This window comes from Phodopus roborovskii, unplaced genomic scaffold, assembly GCF_943737965.1.
Source record: "Phodopus roborovskii unplaced genomic scaffold, PHOROB, whole genome shotgun sequence".
NCBI classification, from domain to species: Eukaryota; Metazoa; Chordata; class Mammalia; order Rodentia; family Cricetidae; genus Phodopus; species Phodopus roborovskii.
Window position 1 is genome coordinate 22624232 of NW_026126571.1, and position 16500 is coordinate 22640731.

General features: G+C 52.8%; 4 protein-coding genes across 4 annotated transcripts in view; all 4 read left to right on the forward strand.

Annotated features, from left to right (window-relative positions):
* Positions 1 to 288: 288 nt before the first annotated feature.
* Positions 289 to 3274, forward strand: Hoxa7 (homeobox A7). Its single transcript, XM_051202844.1, has 2 exons — positions 289 to 819; positions 1792 to 3274. Exons 1-2 carry the CDS (start codon positions 444 to 446, stop codon positions 2106 to 2108), a joined length of 693 nt encoding a protein of 230 aa, XP_051058801.1. The 5' UTR covers positions 289 to 443; the 3' UTR covers positions 2109 to 3274.
* Positions 3275 to 4580: 1306 nt separating this feature from the next.
* Hoxa3 (homeobox A3) overlaps positions 4581 to 16500 on the forward strand; it is a 43845-nt gene continuing 31925 nt past the window's right edge. The window contains exon 1 of the mRNA XM_051202818.1: positions 4581 to 4720. The gene's annotated coding sequence lies outside the window, so the exon portion shown is untranslated. The remainder of the gene's footprint in view (positions 4721 to 16500) is intronic.
* Hoxa6 (homeobox A6) lies at positions 8907 to 12849 on the forward strand. Its single transcript, XM_051202843.1, has 2 exons — positions 8907 to 9563; positions 11100 to 12849. The coding sequence occupies exons 1-2, from the start codon at positions 9122 to 9124 to the stop codon at positions 11357 to 11359; spliced, it is 702 nt and encodes a 233-aa protein (XP_051058800.1). The 5' UTR covers positions 8907 to 9121; the 3' UTR covers positions 11360 to 12849.
* Hoxa5 (homeobox A5) lies at positions 12986 to 15898 on the forward strand. Its single transcript, XM_051202824.1, has 2 exons — positions 12986 to 13918; positions 14865 to 15898. The coding sequence occupies exons 1-2, from the start codon at positions 13024 to 13026 to the stop codon at positions 15113 to 15115; spliced, it is 1146 nt and encodes a 381-aa protein (XP_051058781.1). The 5' UTR covers positions 12986 to 13023; the 3' UTR covers positions 15116 to 15898.

The following is a 16500-nucleotide window of genomic DNA, read 5'->3' on the forward strand; positions in this document are numbered from 1 at the left end:
GACAGGTTGCAGAGACCCTGCAGGGGCTTGGGTCTGCAGAGTGGACATGAACAGGAGCAATCCACACACTGGATCTGGGGTTCAGGAATGGGTACGAGGTTGTGGGGGGCGAGCCCTGCGGGAACCAGGCTCAGGCGCCAGGATGGAGCTCTGACTGCGTCAGGCGTCCCAGGGCCCACGGGGTGCAGGCCGCTGCGTGGGCCGCGCATTTGAGCCTCTTCCCCTTCCATTCTAGGCGGCCGCCGGCCCGTGGCGCGAGACCACCTGTGAGGGCTGCTGAGATTGGCGGAGGCGGTCATGTGGGCGGTCACGTGCCTCGCCGAGATCCGTCCAAAAGAAAATGGGGTTTGGTGTAAATCTGGGGGTGTAATGTTATCATATATCACGCTACCTCGTAAAACCGACACTGAAAGCTGCCGGACAACAAATCACAGGTCAAAATTATGAGTTCTTCGTATTATGTGAACGCGCTTTTTAGCAAATATACGGCGGGGGCTTCTCTCTTCCAAAATGCCGAGCCCACTTCTTGCTCCTTTGCACCCAACTCGCAGAGAAGCGGCTACGGTCCGGGCGCCGGCGCCTTCGCTTCCACGGTGCCGGGCTTATACAATGTCAACAGCCCCCTGTATCAGAGCCCCTTCGCTTCGGGCTATGGCCTGGGCGCCGACGCCTACAACCTGCCCTGCGCCTCCTACGACCAAAACATCCCCGGGCTCTGCAGTGACCTCGCCAAAGGCGCCTGCGACAAGGCGGACGAGGGCGTGCTGCACGGCCCGGCCGAGGCCAGTTTCCGTATCTACCCCTGGATGCGCAGTTCAGGTAGGCGCCCCGGCCCGCCGGGTCGACGTGCGAGCGGAGCGGGGGGTGTGGGCACGGGGCGCGGGGGCCCGAGAGAGCCCAGCCTGGCGGCTTCCAGCCGGCAGCCCCGCAAGTCCCGGTGGCGCTGCCTTTCTGGTTTTAATTAGAGCTGAGGCGCCATTGCGTGGAGAGACCCGTAGCATTGTATGTAAATGAGGCTCATAAAACTTTTTATGGCCCAATTAATGGGTTCGATCCTCGTAAATTTATTTAACTCCATTTGCCTTGGAATTTTTACAGTAAGTTTCTCGCTATTCTCATCCTCATATTCTTTCTCTCCCCCCCCCCCCGCCCTCTTTTTTTCTCTCCCTCAGTCTCCCTCTCCTCCATCCCCCTCTCTCCTGTTCTCCATTCCTTTCTTGACTCCATCCAGCTAAGTCTCCACCGCCTCCTTTTCTTTCGGCCTAGCTTTCTTTCTCAAAGGCAAGGAGAGCCAGGACCTCCGGGATCCTACACCCTCCCCTGTACCAGAGGCCATTTCCAGACCCTGGTTGGAGCAAATGGGACAGAGGGTGGGATTGCCACAGGAAGGTCTTGTGCATGGGGCTGCCAAGGAGGGCTGCACACTTTCTAGCCAGGCTTGCCTTTGAATGGCAAAAGTGCAGAGTCTCCCACTTGCCACACTCTATATTTACAATTTCCCTTTGTCAAGGGGAAGCAGGACATTGTAGAAACGTAGCCGGCTGGAAAGGCCGGTTGTAAAGTTGGAATTCTGCTCCAAGGCTCTTCGCAGACAGGCTTGCTGTCTGGCCCCGGGGTCTTCCGCTCACACTTCTCCTCCCCCAGCTCAACTGGGGGCGATCGGGGTTGCGCCTGGGTTAGGGCTGGGTGTGAGGTACAGGCTCTTGGACTGTGGGCCTGACTAAAGCACTCTTCTATCCACATCCCAGTCTGCTTGTCTGTTTGTCTATATGTCCACATTTCTGCTCTCAGGACCGGATAGGAAGCGGGGACGCCAGACCTACACGCGCTACCAGACGCTGGAGCTGGAGAAGGAATTCCACTTTAACCGCTACCTGACGCGCCGCCGCCGCATCGAGATCGCTCACGCGCTCTGCCTCACCGAGCGCCAGATCAAGATCTGGTTCCAGAACCGGCGAATGAAGTGGAAGAAAGAGCATAAAGATGAGAGCCAGGCTCCCACTGCAGCTCCCGAAGATGCGGTGCCCTCCGTCTCCACCGCAGCTGCTGACAAGGCCGATGAGGAGGATGAGGAGGAAGAGGAGGAGGAAGAGGAGGAAGAGGAGTAAAGGCCCAAGCGCAGGGCCCTGGCTGCACAGGACAGTCGGAAAAGCGTCGTTAAGAGACTCACTCATTTTAGTTACAAAAATGGGGGGAAATAAAGTGTAAAAAAAAAAGAAAGAAAGAAAAAAAGAAAAGAAAAAAGAGGGAATCAGTCCCCGCCCTCATTCTACCCACTCCATCACCCACTCTAGCTCCCAGGGGGAGATTAGGTCACCTTGGGGACCCTCTCTGCCTCTGAGGACCCCAGTAGATACCCCCAACCCTGGGCCAGTGTTGTGCGCTGGCACAACCAAAATACTACCTAGCACAGGCCTCCTTGAGAGGCACCCCCAAACTACCTATGGTCCCAGCCCCAGGGGGCCGCCACTCCCAAGAAGCCCCCTCCACGTCCCAACAGTGGCAGACACCCAGCACCCGCCACCCCCCATCCCTGCAAATACATGATCAGTACTACCTACTAGGCCTAAACTACCTATTTTGTGCTGGCCGGCTCTCCTGCCTCTCCTGCCAGGCCCTGACGCTTTTAGCTGATAGTCTTTGGGGTCACCAAGGCTTCACTAACAAGGCAATGAGGTTCAGGGACCAGAGCATTGGCTTCTATTTAAATTGAGAAATAATATATTTATTCCAAAGCATATCAAATGCTGCTGCATCGTAGAATCCCTCTTTCTCTGGCTTTGGCACCTGAAGTTCAGGGCCATTGCCCTTCCTTCTGGAGGGAAACATCCCTGACCTGGCTGCAGACCTCTGGGATAGCTTTGGCTTTGTGCGGCTAAGGAGATGCTCTCAGCCTCACTGTGCCTCCCCTTGCTTCTGTGTCCTACTGTTCAGCCATGTCAAATCTGTATACCTATACCCTGACTTTTCCTACCGAGGGCAAACACTGTATATTTGAACAGATTGTTTTTGTCATTTCTATAATCGTGAAACTCATTTGTAAAGGAATGTCTTGACTTGGGGAGATGCTTTATGGGGTGACTTTGTAGCATGGTGTGTCGTATTGAACTAATTCTGTAGTGGCTGAGAGGTCCAATACCCACCCTGGGTGCCCATTATCTCCCTTGTTGTTCCATGTCCCCCTTAAACCCAGACTGGGGTTCAGGGAAGGCATGCTTCCCAGCCCGGTTACCTATGTTTTATGTAACAATAAAGATGCTTGGCGACAAAGAAACATGGACTACTTTATCCAGAGGGGCTGGGGCAAGGGGAGGTGGTCATAACTTAAGGGCAAGCCCTGGCTGTAGGTCAAAGGACCAAAGGGAAACCAATGTGCAGAGACTGTCCTTGAGTCCAAATTTTAGATATTCACATCTCCCTTTCCATTTTTTTGTGTGTAGATTTATATGAATAAGCGTGTTTCTATTTTTGTGTGTGATTGCTTATAGTTTTCCTAACTGCACATGTCCACATCCATGATGTGTGTACCTGTGTTGAGTGTTAACATTTTCCATGTCTATAATCGGATGTGTGTGTCTCTGTGTTCGCACATTTTTCTGCATCTATAATTATACACGTGCCTTCCTCCTTGTAGACGTTTTTGTCTGGCTATTGTGTGTGCACCAATATCTCGATCCATTGAAAACAGCTATTAGTTAACACAGTCCATTCTATCTATGGACTCCTACTCTTCCACAAACTCCAAGAACGAATTCCAAATTCAACCTTTCCTCTAAAGGTGTAGACTGAGCTCTCAAAGGGTATTATTACCTGCCCTCCAACTGATTCCGCATGCTCCCTGAGTCCAACCCTAGAGTAGGAAATGGGATTGGGGTCCTTGCCGCAGTACCCGCACTAGCCTTCAATAGAGGCGAAGATGCCCCAGGGCCCAACACTGCAGTGGAGGGGTTCTGGGACTGCCATGGACCTCTGACCTGATTGTGCAACCTAGGCAGGTCCTGTTGCTGAGGAGGGACTGTGCTGTGGAAGGGGAGAGCGGCAAGGGACCAGGGACGAGGGCTAGGGCTGTGGAAGGAGCATAGAGCATCCTGAGCGTGGCCCGCGGAAGACCTCCCTTCTTATCTCCTGGTTGGGAAGAGTCAGCTTCTTGGGACTCCTTTTAAATGAAAATCGGACCCAAAAGGGTCTGGAAAACCTGCAGCCCCAAGTCGGGACAGCCTCGGTGGTAAGATGGCGCCGGTGTAAGAGCTGCCTCCTCTTAGTGATGGGGAAAGGGTCATAAATCCGTTGTTGTTTATGAAAATTTACAACTTTGCAATACAACTTTATGAGTTGTTCGGCCCTACCATTGGCCGCTGTCGGTCATGTGGATAGGAACCGTGAACATGAACTTTTTTATAATTTCCCTTGTGAGAATAGAGCCGCATTCTTTTGCTCCGCTCCATCCAGCGTGCTTCGGAGCTCTGCCTTCCCAGCCTGCCTGGGCTGCGCTTTGTCCGGCGATGGCGAGCGAGGGGAGGCCGCTGCCAGGCCCAGGCCGGCCGCTGTCGCTGGAGGTGGGGCGCGTCCAGTTCCTGGAGCAGCAGCCGCCGCTTTGCAACTCACAACCTGGCTAATTTCCTGCGTCCTCTGGCACCAGGAAGGAGGACAATTCGTCTCCTGGGCTGCCGAAGCGACAGCTGTCAGAGAGGCAGGAGCTTCTGGGAGCCGAGGTCTGAAGGTGAGAGACGTGTGGGAAGGAGACAGGGCAAAGGTGGGTGAGTGCTGGGAGAGGGCACACAGAACGACTTTGAAATGGGGACATTTCTCACCATCATCGGTACTAGCCCTTCACACTCGGCCCCAAACACAGCACAGCCCAAACACATCACTCATTCTCCCCTACTACCGCCATCACCTGCATCATTCCCTCAAGGCAGCTCAGCCTTCTCTCTGTGGCACAGTGCCCTGGCACTGGGCAGAAAGGCTTAGGTCTTCATTCTCGCTTCCCCACACTGACCCCAAGAAGCCCAAAGGAAAGGCATCTGGCATTCTACTGTTCCCTATCAGCCTCCCTGGGGGTTGGGATTATTTCATTCCTGACCCAATTGATTCAGCTGACTCCCCAATAACCAGAGCTAGTTCCCGACCTGGAAATGTGGGCAGAGAGCAGAGCAACGCGAGGTAACCCACGGGCATTTTGTTAGCTTCAACACACTATTCTGTCCTGTGGGGCTAGTCTCAGAGAGAGGGGAGAGCAGGCTAAACAAGCAAACACAAAAGCAAAACTTACTAATTCAGAGTTCTCCGATGATTGCTTGCTTCATTTGCCCGGTTTCCCGACCAGAGTGGTGGCTGGAGCCCCGGGAAAGGGGCTAGGTGCATCTGTGGAATTCTGTGTTGGAGGAGAGAATCGAATTAGTTGGGTGTTACTGGGGAATGTTTCGGTGCAGAGGACTGTTGTGTTGGCGCATGTGGAAGGACCACATCTAAGGTTTATGGATGAAAGTTGCAAAACGGAGTCTGAGAAATAACAGGATAGCAGTCCCAATCCACTTAAGGACAGTGGCAGCCTGATGTCCCCGTCTCCCAAGCCACAGGGAGAGGACTACAATTAGCAGAGAGGCGGCACTGAGTACTGCTGGCTTGGCTGTTGTTTTGCATCGCGTGGTGGTGCCAGCCATGGTGGCTGGGCCTGAAAGGGCATCTGACCAGATCAGATTTGCCCCCGAGAGACAGCCACTTGAGAAGCAGCTGTGAGGTTCTGAGCTACAGTTCTTTTTGTTTATTTGGATTTTGGTTGTTGTTGTTTTCCTAACTCAAGATAGTATCTCGACCTAGGCCAGACAATTAAGAAGGACACGTTGATATTTGGTGTGTTCGCTGGACAACGCTGTGGGTGCGCCCGGGGCAGGGGCAGATAAAGCACCGCATTTGCCTCCTAGGGCCGCTGACTGCCTGACTGTGGCTGCCTCGGGCAGATTATTTATTGCGACCGTGCTGGGAGCTCGCTGCTGCCACGCTGTGGCCGTCGCCGGGACCGGCGCCAGCAGCGGCCCGCCTCTTCGAGCCTGGCGCGACTGCTGTACGGGCCCCTCAGAGATTCCCCAGAAGCAGGGGAAGGGGAGGGGGGGACAAAAGGGGACATCAGGGAGAGTCTCCCAGGGTCTGTTTGGCTGTGAAACCTCCCTGCTTCGGCTACCCATAATAGAAACGTCAGCCGCCGGAATAGACTCGGGTCCTTCCCTCGTCCCCAACCCAGCACCATGGAGACTGGTTGCACAGGCCGCCTGGCTGGTCATGGCTGCTTCTTTCCAAACTACGCGTCCCAAAGGCGTCCCGGGGGCGCCCGCCACTTGCCAGTTGGGGAACGCGTTGGCTTTGAGATTCTGACATCGGAAAGACCAATTGTAGTTCTGAGGCCTGCTGGCCTGGTCGGCCCTGAAAACTGGCTATGGTATGGAAGGCGGCTCTTGGAGAGGGCCTCTGACTGGCAGAAGCCACACCTGTGTGCTTTGGGTTCTTGGCTAGAGATTTGGCTGATTGGAGATGGACCTTCGGGGTCCTGCCACACACCTGCAGGCCCGGCTCCAGGCTGGTCGAAGTGGAGGGGCTCAATGGGCAGCCCAGGGCAAGGGCAAACTGTACGACCCTACTGCCAGACTACCCTTTGAAGAGAAGATGAAAGGTAAGTTTTCTGTGTGGCTGTGACCTAACAGAGTCCTGGGGTGGTCACGCTCATCACCTCAGGAGAGGCTCTGTTGAGGGTGTGGAGTTCCTGTCAGTGGATCAGTCAGGAGTGACTGACTCCCTCTCTCTCTCCACAAGTATTATGTATGCATGTATGTATATACACATATATGGAAGAATAAATGGATCGACCGCCAACTTAAATATGCCCTAGCCTTGTCTTACATGTAAAGATTTCAATTTAATGTTTTTCTATCTTAATGTTTACAAAAGCTGGGAATACATTGTCTGGCTCCTAGCTGAGGAATCAAATTCTCTTACTGGCTGAGACAATTAAATCTAGAATCCAGGTCAAAGCATAACAATAATAGTGGTAAGCTGTCACCAGCTCCAAGCCTGTGCAGGACATGGAAGAAAGGAAGAGAAATGATAAATGTAAACAATTAATACCCGCAAAGTGACTATTTTCACTTCAAATAATATTGGTTGAAGTAATTGTCTGATTTCTTTTGTTAAAGAGTCAATAACTCAAACTTATTTTATCCAAACAGCTTTTTAAGAAAAAAAAATCTCCCATTTTTTCTCGAGTTTTCATTTTTTATGCATTACATCTTCTCTGTGAAAATGCTAAATTTTATTCTCTCCTGGATAATTCTTGGTTTTATAGAAAGAAAGAAAAAACTTTCTTGGGTTACAGAGATAAAGACTTAGGCACAAGGTTTCTTTCTAGCATAGCCTCCCTGCTGTGTACCTCCGTAGGCTCTCTGGGGGCCGACCTCAGGCCACCCCTTTTCCAATTTTTCCCTTTTTCGGGAGGAGGAAGGTCAGGGGGGAAAAAAAGAGAAAAGCAAAGAGATTAAGGAAGTCTTTACTAGATTCCTACAGGGCCATTACCAACTGTCACCTCGCCCCAAACCCTAATCCCATCAGTCAGCCTGGGCCAGCTAGCTTTTTACAGATCTTGCAAACAACCTCCTGAATTCCAACCAAATCTCGTAAATAGTCTCTCTGCCGCCCACAGAATTGGAATTTTTAAAGCTGATTTAAGAGCTTTTACAAGCCCTACAAACACAGTCGTGAAAATGCCATCGAACCGATATCACATTTACAAAATGAGACAGATCCTTGTGCAAGCAAGTCCAAGGAGGGTTTCCATGTCCAGTCTGGGGATCGCCAGGCCTGGGCGGGTGGTCAAGGCAAGTCAGGGTTTTCTAGCTGGTGACAGGGTGACAGGAATATTCTAGTTTTGGAGCTACAGCAGCAGTAGGAGTATTTTAGGGGTGGGGGACAAGAGGGTATGCCCCAGGACAGTGTTACCAGGAAACCAAGCCCATTGATACCCTAGGCAAAGCTTTGGGCCCCATGAGCTGCCCTACTCAACCGGGGGCCCTGCCCCTCTCTTGCTTCTGGAATGAGACTAGGGAGAGATTGTATCTGGAGTTTTGTCTGCCACCACTCTGAGCAGTTCTAGTAGCTTAGGGGAGTCCTGGGACGCTGGGTGAGGGGAGGTAAGTCCTGTGCTTGGCTTCCTAGTTCCCTACCTCAAACACTTCTGTAGATCATCTCTCATTGAAACCGTGGGTTTTAGCTTTTCATTTCTCTGGGTTCAAAGGCAGGATGCAGTGCACAGCCGGTTTAAGCCTACGCAGGCACAGGCCGTCTCAGGCGAGTCAAGCAAGGAGTGTGGTGGGAAGAAGGGTCTGCAGGAAGGCCCTGCCTTTGGCCTGGGCCTGGTCAGCGAGGGGTGGGAGGTATTTCAGCTTTTGACAGTAAGGCCCGACCTGCTGTAAGAATGGTAGGGGATAAGGCGTTCACGGATCCCTAAAGCACAGGGCTGAAAATCAGAGAGTGGAGGCCTTTCCAGCTCAAGACCCCTACACCCATGATTAAGGGAGCACAAGGGGGCGGGGGTAACTCAGGACCTGCTTGGGACAGCAAAGCAGAGCAAAGCAATTCTAGTCACCGCCCCTTCTGGCTCAAGCTTGTCAAAGGTTTCCTGTTTGGAAGGGAAAAGCAGCAAAAATCAACAAGGCAAAAAGGCTAAGAGGAAAGAGTAGGCCTGGTGGGGCCTTCTCATTGACCTGGGCACTAGTGTCTCTACATGACTCTGATCTGCACATCCCTGCCCGGGCCGTGCCCGCCGCTGGCGTCCGGGGGTGTGTGGGGGAGAGCGAGGGGCTGGCTGGTTGTGTGCGCCCATTAATCTGCCGGGCGGGCGGCGGGCGGGCGGGCTGGGGGCTGTTTGTAACTTTGCTGCCTCGGTCGCCGCGGTCCCCGGGGAGCGGGCTCCGGCGCTCGCTCCCATTGGCCGCCGCTGCGTCAGCTGGTGCGATTTGCTGCTGTCGCTTTTGGCGTTCGGCCATCCAGAAACAAACCAGTTCGATGACTACTAATAGTTATAGCCAGATGTACTAATACACAACAAATCACAGTCCTGCAGAGGGGCGCGCAAATGAGTTCCTATTTTGTGAATCCCACTTTCCCTGGGAGCCTGCCCAGCGGCCAGGACTCCTTCTTGGGCCAGCTGCCCCTCTACCCCGCCGGTTATGACGCGCTGAGGCCCTTCCCGGCCTCTTATGGGGCGTCGAGTCTTCCGGACAAGACGTACACCTCACCTTGTTTTTACCAACAGTCCAACTCGGTCCTGGCCTGCAACCGGGCATCCTACGAGTACGGGGCCTCATGTTTCTATTCTGATAAGGACCTCAGTGGCGCCTCACCCTCGGGCAATAGCAAGCAGAGGGGCCCCGGGGACTACCTGCACTTTTCTCCCGAGCAGCAGTACAAACCCGACAGCAGCAGCGTTCAGGGCAAAGCCCTCCATGAGGAAGGCACCGACCGGAAGTACACGAGCCCTGTTTACCCCTGGATGCAGCGGATGAATTCCTGTGCGGGTAAGGTATTTCCCTGCTCCCCCACCCCAGAGAGTGTAGGGAGAAGGAAAAGCTGGCAGGCAGGCAGACAAGGAAGGAAGGACAGAAGGAAGGAAAGAAGGAAGGAAAGAAGGAAGGAGAGAGGATAGGAAGAAGGAAAGGATGAATAAAGTTTCCTCCTCTCTTTTTCTTTCAAGAAAATTTTTAAAAAGAAAGAAAGAAAAAAAAAAAAAAACCCAAACATCCCCCCCCCCAGTGGAGCAGTCAGGCCCAGCCAGAGGAAAGACAGGGCTATGAAATCATGTAAAGTGACACTTCAGGGGAGGGTGAAGGATGCGCTGCCAAGCTATATGAGAGCTGGACCAGGGGCAACAGAAGAAGGAAGCTGGCTGAGATGAGAAAGCCTGCTCAGCTGCACCCTTGTAACACCCCTCAGGGTTCCAAGCAAAGGAGGCCTCCAGCAGGCACCATGAACAAGCCCCTTCACATTCCCACTCCTCTGTCTTCTGCCCCTCGGAAGCCCAGGCAGGCAGAGGCCCTCTTCATCTGAGCCCTTTCAGGGTCCTCCACCAAAGCTATGGGACTAGGAAGGGCCACCTCCTCAGAGCATTCACAGTCTCTGTCTCTCCCTCTCTCCCCCCCCTCTCCTCTGTTTCTCTGTCTCTCCTCTCTCCCCTATCTATGTCTCTCTCTCCTCTCTGTCTCTCCTCTCTCCCCTATCTATGTCTCTCTCTCCTCTCTGTCTCTCCTCTCTCCCCTATCTCTCTCTCTCTGTCTCTCTTTCCTTCCTCCCATTTTTACCTTCCATTCAACTCACACTTTTAGCCAATATCCATCTCCTCCTGAGACCCTACCTGAGCCTCACACCTGGTTTGGGTGCCTCTGGCACCCAGACAGCCCATACAGTCAGCACAACCAGAACCCCAACACCTCACCTACACGACCATTTCTTAACCCCAGGTTCTCAAAGATTCCACAGGGAGTCAGTCCCCCTTGCCCCTTGCAGCAGGACAGAGCCTAATGGGGACTTAAAAACCTATAGTGCTGTTGCTTTAAATCTCCCTCTCCCAGTGGAGTATGTTCAGATGAGTCACATAACTTGCTGGCCATATTCAAGTTTCCAGAAATACATTGAGATCTGACATGAGGAGCCTCCCTAGCATCTTTTGCAGACACCATATGTGAGAATTCGGTTTTCATGCTACTCCCAGGATCCCTATTCCACCTACAGACAAATAAAGGCTACCCTCCCTTGAAACAGTGACTTTAGCCCCTCAAATTAAGAATGCCCATGCTATTTCTTGGTTGTAATGGTTTTCTCACAAACCACATTTGTCAAAAGCAGTAACTTCCCACCCCAAGTCGTTGTTAGGTGAAAAACATCTCGCTTGGTATGAAACTACCATTGCCATCCTGCCGACTTTTGCCCTCGGTTGGGTGGTGGTGCTAGAAGCTATGGTGGAAGGAGGGTGGTTTCAAGCTTAGAGTCTGCTGGAGGGAGGCACTTGGAGTGCATTCGTTTGGCCTTGCTTACCCGCACCGCATTTCTGCCTGCAGGTGCGGTGTATGGGAGTCACGGGCGCAGAGGCCGCCAGACCTACACGCGCTACCAGACACTGGAGCTGGAGAAGGAATTCCACTTCAACCGCTACCTGACTCGGAGGCGCCGCATCGAGATCGCCAATGCGCTCTGCCTCACCGAGCGCCAGATCAAGATCTGGTTCCAGAATCGGCGCATGAAGTGGAAAAAGGAAAATAAACTCATCAATTCCACACAGCCCAGCGGGGAAGACTCGGAGGCCAAGGCGGGCGAGTAGACTCCAGGGCAGGAGGGACCAGGCCAGCGTCCTGACCTCCATTGGCTTTGCCCCCTGGCGCCTCTGCCTGCTCCCTAAGTTTCTTCCAGCCTGCTCCCGGATGCTTCCGCAGCTTAGGGAAATCCAAGGCTTTGCAAATGTCTGCACATTTACTTATTACAGAAAACAAACAAAACAAAAGCTCATACACCCAATGTCAGCTGTGGGACAGACGCACTGTACACACACACAGGTTCTCTCCCCAAAGCTGCTCGAGCCAGCTTGGGAGTCCCGAGGTGCACCCAGAATTGGCCCTGCTGCTGCGTTAGCGCCTCTGCGCTCCCTGAGCTACAGACACTGGGTTGTTAGGGGAAGAAAGAGCCCCAGGCAATGCCTGGTTTGGTGTCTGTGTTTTTCCACCTTGGTCCCTCGCCATCAAATCTTGAAGGGTATCGCCAAATCGGCTCTGGCTACTGGAAAGAAAGGGCCTAAGAGCTGGGCCCCAGCCCTGTCGCAGCCTCTCAGGATGCCCCTAAACAAGAAGCTGGAGGAACAAAGGGGAACTCCCTTCTTCCCCGACAGAACCAAGTCTTTCTGCTGGCGCATGACCGTCAATGGGAGAACCGCAGCTTCAGCCGAGGAGATCCAACCTGGGCAGGAGTGGATAGCCTCTCGAGCTCCCGATCCCACGCCCTGCCTCGTACAGTTTCGGCGCTACCACCTAGTAGCTCTCGGGACCAAAAGAGGGGACCTAGGACCAGGGGAGCTGGAAGAGTCCTAGCTTCCACACGTGCCAAGGACGCCTGTGATGCCAGGCCTCTAGTAGGGAGAGTCTGCTTGCCTCTCAGCTACGTTTGTGATTTACTTTGGTCTTTCTCGGAGTCCAAGAAAATAGCTACGGAGATACTAGGCACTGCCACGAAATGATTCCATTAGTTCCCGCAATTTATTCCTGGAGGTTTAAGCAAGACCCAAATAGCTCTACCCACGGATCCCAGCTTTCAAATAGACTCAGAGGCTGTAGAGAGTCAGGGTCCACTCTCTGGGTTCACCAAGAACCTTGCTACCTGGGGCCCGGCTGGCTGGAGGAACCGGACCAGGGATGAAGACATTCCGGGCTGGATAAATAATCAAATCAGACAACAAACTAATGATACGAAAAACATATTTACACGGAAGAAAAATCGACTCTGGTTATACGAATGTATGGAATTTGACCTCGCCTCGGAGAAACACTACACAAAAGCTGTCTTTAATAGACGCCTGTCGTTTAAGAGCGGCAGGGACTCTGTCCTTCACATGCTCACAAAAACAGAGCCGTAATTGTGGCTGCTGCTGTGGGCAGGATTTATTTCTTCCATTGGCTAAATGTTCTTCCCTTCCCCGAAGGTGATATCTGTGTTTTCAAAATTCACAGCTGCGGGCCGGACGGGCAGAACCGACCCCAACCTCTATACAAAAATAAGAGGGTCTACAAAGCCAGGGAAATAAAGTTGTTGTAAATATTCCAAGTCACCACCTCCCCCTAATCCTCTGTATCCTCGCCGGGCGTGCGATCGGCAGCTGACGGCCTCACAATTGGTACATCCTAATGGAACTGCGAGGGAAATGCAATAATTTTGCCATAATGGGCTGTAACCTCAATTCGACCCCGGCCCTTGCAGCCCGAGGTCGGAAGCGATGTGATGCTCCCTGCCTCCAGAGGGTGGCGCTCGAGTCCGACTGAACGGCGGCGGCGGGTGGCGGGCACGCGCCCAAGGCGCGCGCGCCACCCCTCTCGCCTCCACCCAACTCCCCCATTAGTGCACGAGTTTACCTCTAGAGGTCATCAGGCAGGATTTACGACTGGACAACAAAAGCACGTGATTCGAAGTCGTACCCCATATTTGGGTGCCTACGTAGGAGGGAACCGAGTACATGTCCCAGTCATTTCCATAATTCATCATAAATTGTGCAAGGGTGCTATAGACGCACAAACGACCGCGAGCCACAAATCAAGCACACATATCAAAAAACAAATGAGCTCTTATTTTGTAAACTCATTTTGCGGTCGCTATCCAAATGGCCCGGACTACCAGTTGCATAATTATGGAGATCATAGTTCCGTGAGCGAACAATTCAGGGACTCGGCGAGCATGCACTCCGGCAGGTACGGCTACGGCTACAATGGCATGGATCTCAGCGTCGGCCGTTCGGGCTCCGGCCACTTTGGCTCTGGCGAGCGCGCCCGCAGCTACGCGGCCGGGGCCAGTGCGGCGCCCGCCGAGCCCAGGTACAGCCAGCCGGCCACGTCCACGCACTCGCCTCCGCCCGACCCGCTGCCCTGCTCGGCGGTGGCTCCCTCGCCCGGCAGCGACAGCCACCACGGCGGGAAAAACTCCCTGGGCAACTCCAGCGGCGCCTCGGCCAACGCCGGCAGCACCCACATCAGCAGCAGAGAGGGGGTTGGCACGGCGTCCGCAACCGAGGAGGACGCCCCTGCCAGCAGCGAGCAGGCGAGCGCCCAGAGCGAGCCCAGCCCGGCGCCGCCGGCTCAGCCCCAGATCTACCCCTGGATGCGCAAGCTGCACATTAGTCACGGTAAAGCCAGCCGTTTTCTGATCCACGCGTCCGTGGGGGCGCGGGTCTCGGTCACTCTCTGTTCTTTGCAGCCTCTCTCCGAATCTCTTTCCTAATCTCGCCTCTCTCCAGCCTGCAGAGCCTCTCCCTGCGGTTCTCCTTTCCCTGCCTTCCTCTACTTCCTCTCCATTACTGCAGCAGCATCCTGTATTCACAAATACTGGGGGGTGGGGGTGGGGGAATGGGGTAGCCGAGCAAGTTTAGAGGTTGTTGAAAGAGGAAGAAATTCCATCTGGAATCCCAGCGCCTAGGAGAGTGCTTAAGGGTCAGGCCAGCCAGCCGAGCAGGGCTTGGAGAGAGGTAGGGATGGTAGTAGGGGCCGTGAATCGGGCTTGTCAGGGTGGATAATTTATGAGAAGGGCTACGCTGGGGAAACAGCGTTACTAATTAGAGCCCCTAAAAGAGGCTTGGGGGGAATAATCCAGGCGAGGGCAGGCGAGATTCTCAAGTTTGGGGGCGAGAGAGAGAGGGAAGGAAAAGGAGAAAAAAGAAAGCGGACGCCCCAAGCGTACAGGCTGGAACAGGAGCAGGCTAGGGCGGCTGGAACTTTAACGGAGTGAGTGACCTGGAGGTCACTTGGGAACTCAGAAAAAGACAGTGCTTTGGCGCGGTGGGCAGCCAGAGAGGGCAGTGCCCCTGCTTATGACACTGGTGTAGGGCCAAAGAGGGAGAGCCAGGCTGTCCTTCGAGATAGGGTTCCAGCCTCAGGTGGGCCGGTTGTTCCCAGAGTCCAAATCACGTTGTTTTTCTCTTCAGAAAGGAAGAGGAAGGAAGATCTGAAAGGGTTAGGTGGGGAGGGAGGGGAGGACTTGTTGAGCCTCTTCCCCAGCTCAGGATCATGGCTGACTCTTGAAAGCAGGTGCTGAGGAGTTAGTTGGTAGCTAAACCGCTGACTTTTCTGTTGCAGACAACATAGGTGGCCCAGAAGGTAAAAGGGCCCGGACGGCCTACACACGCTACCAGACGCTGGAGCTGGAGAAGGAGTTCCACTTCAACCGCTACCTGACCCGCCGAAGAAGGATTGAAATAGCACATGCTCTTTGCCTCTCCGAGAGACAAATTAAAATCTGGTTCCAAAACCGCAGAATGAAGTGGAAAAAAGATAATAAGCTGAAAAGCATGAGTATGGCTGCGGCGGGAGGGGCCTTCCGCCCCTGAGGGTTTGGGCGCTCAAAGGACTGAGCAGTATTAGAGGAGCTCTCCTAGTGTCAGTACTAAGGTGACTTTCTGAAAATCCCCTTGTGTTCCTTCTGTGAAGAAGCCCTGCTCTCCTTGCCCCAATTCATCTTTTAATCATGAGCCTGTTTATTGCCATTATAGCGCCTGTATAAGTAGATCTGCTTCTGTTCATCTCTTTGTCCTGAATGGCTTTGTCTTGAAAAAAAAAAATAGATGTTTTAACTTATTTATATGAAGCAAGCTGTGTTACTTGAAGTAACTAAAACAAAAAAGAGAAAAAAAACACACAAAAGCCCCCTCCCACCTCGTTTAGTGCCAATGTTGTGTGTTGCACTTGAGTTGTTTAATGTGCATGTGCGTGGAAGTGTTCCTGTCTCAATAGCTCCAAGCTGTTAAAGATATTTTTATTCAAACTACCTATATTCCTTGTGTAATTAATGCTGTTGTAGAGGTGACTTGATGAGACACAACTTAACTTGTTCAACGTGTAGTGGCTAGTGACTGTGACGAAAACTGTGACTTCAAGCGGTGTGTCCCTGCGTGCCTTTGTAGGACCCTTTGCACGAACTCTGGAAGTGGCTCTGATAAGCGCAGCTTCAGTGATGTATGTTTTTGTGAACAAAGTTACAAATATTGTCCAAGTCTGGCTGTTTAAGCAAACTGTGATCAGCTTTTTTTTTTTTTTTTTTTTTTTTTTTTGTATTTGTTTTTAAGGAAAAAATACTGACTGGAAACAAAAAATAAACTTTCTATTGTAAGTCCTCTTGGTCTGATTTGTGCCAAATCGCAAGCGCCTCTTTCTGCTTTCTGTCTGTCTAGTAGTGCTGGAAGCTGGTGAGTCTGAGGCAACCTGGGCAGCTCGCCTATTCATGGTGGCCCTCCCACCCACACCTTGACCCATAGCCTTCCTAATTCTGAGCCATCAGAAAATTCAGGCCAGAAGGTGGCAAAAGCCAAGCATTGGAGGCTTCAAAGCCTGAGTCCCACCCCGTCCATATCCATTTCTGAGGAAACCAAGTTAACTTAGACGGAACCAAAAAGGAGAAGAAGAGAAAAGAGGGAAAAGCCATGGCTTTGTTAGCCACATTCAGGCCCACACAGATCCTTCATCCCCGAGGCTGTCCTAGGCCTTGCTGAAGGGGATTCTCTGCCAGGATGTAGACCCCAAGCCCCCTGCCCACTAACCCACCCAGAAACCCCTTCCCCACTCCTCTCACTCAACCCAGTTGCCTTCTTTTGCTACAATTAATTTGCTACAAATGGAAAGTACTTACCCCATCCTAGCTCCATTGGGAAACTCCTCAGAGCAGCTAAAGCGCAACTAGAGATTTGCACATTTACCGACTGCTTACACGGATGCCGTC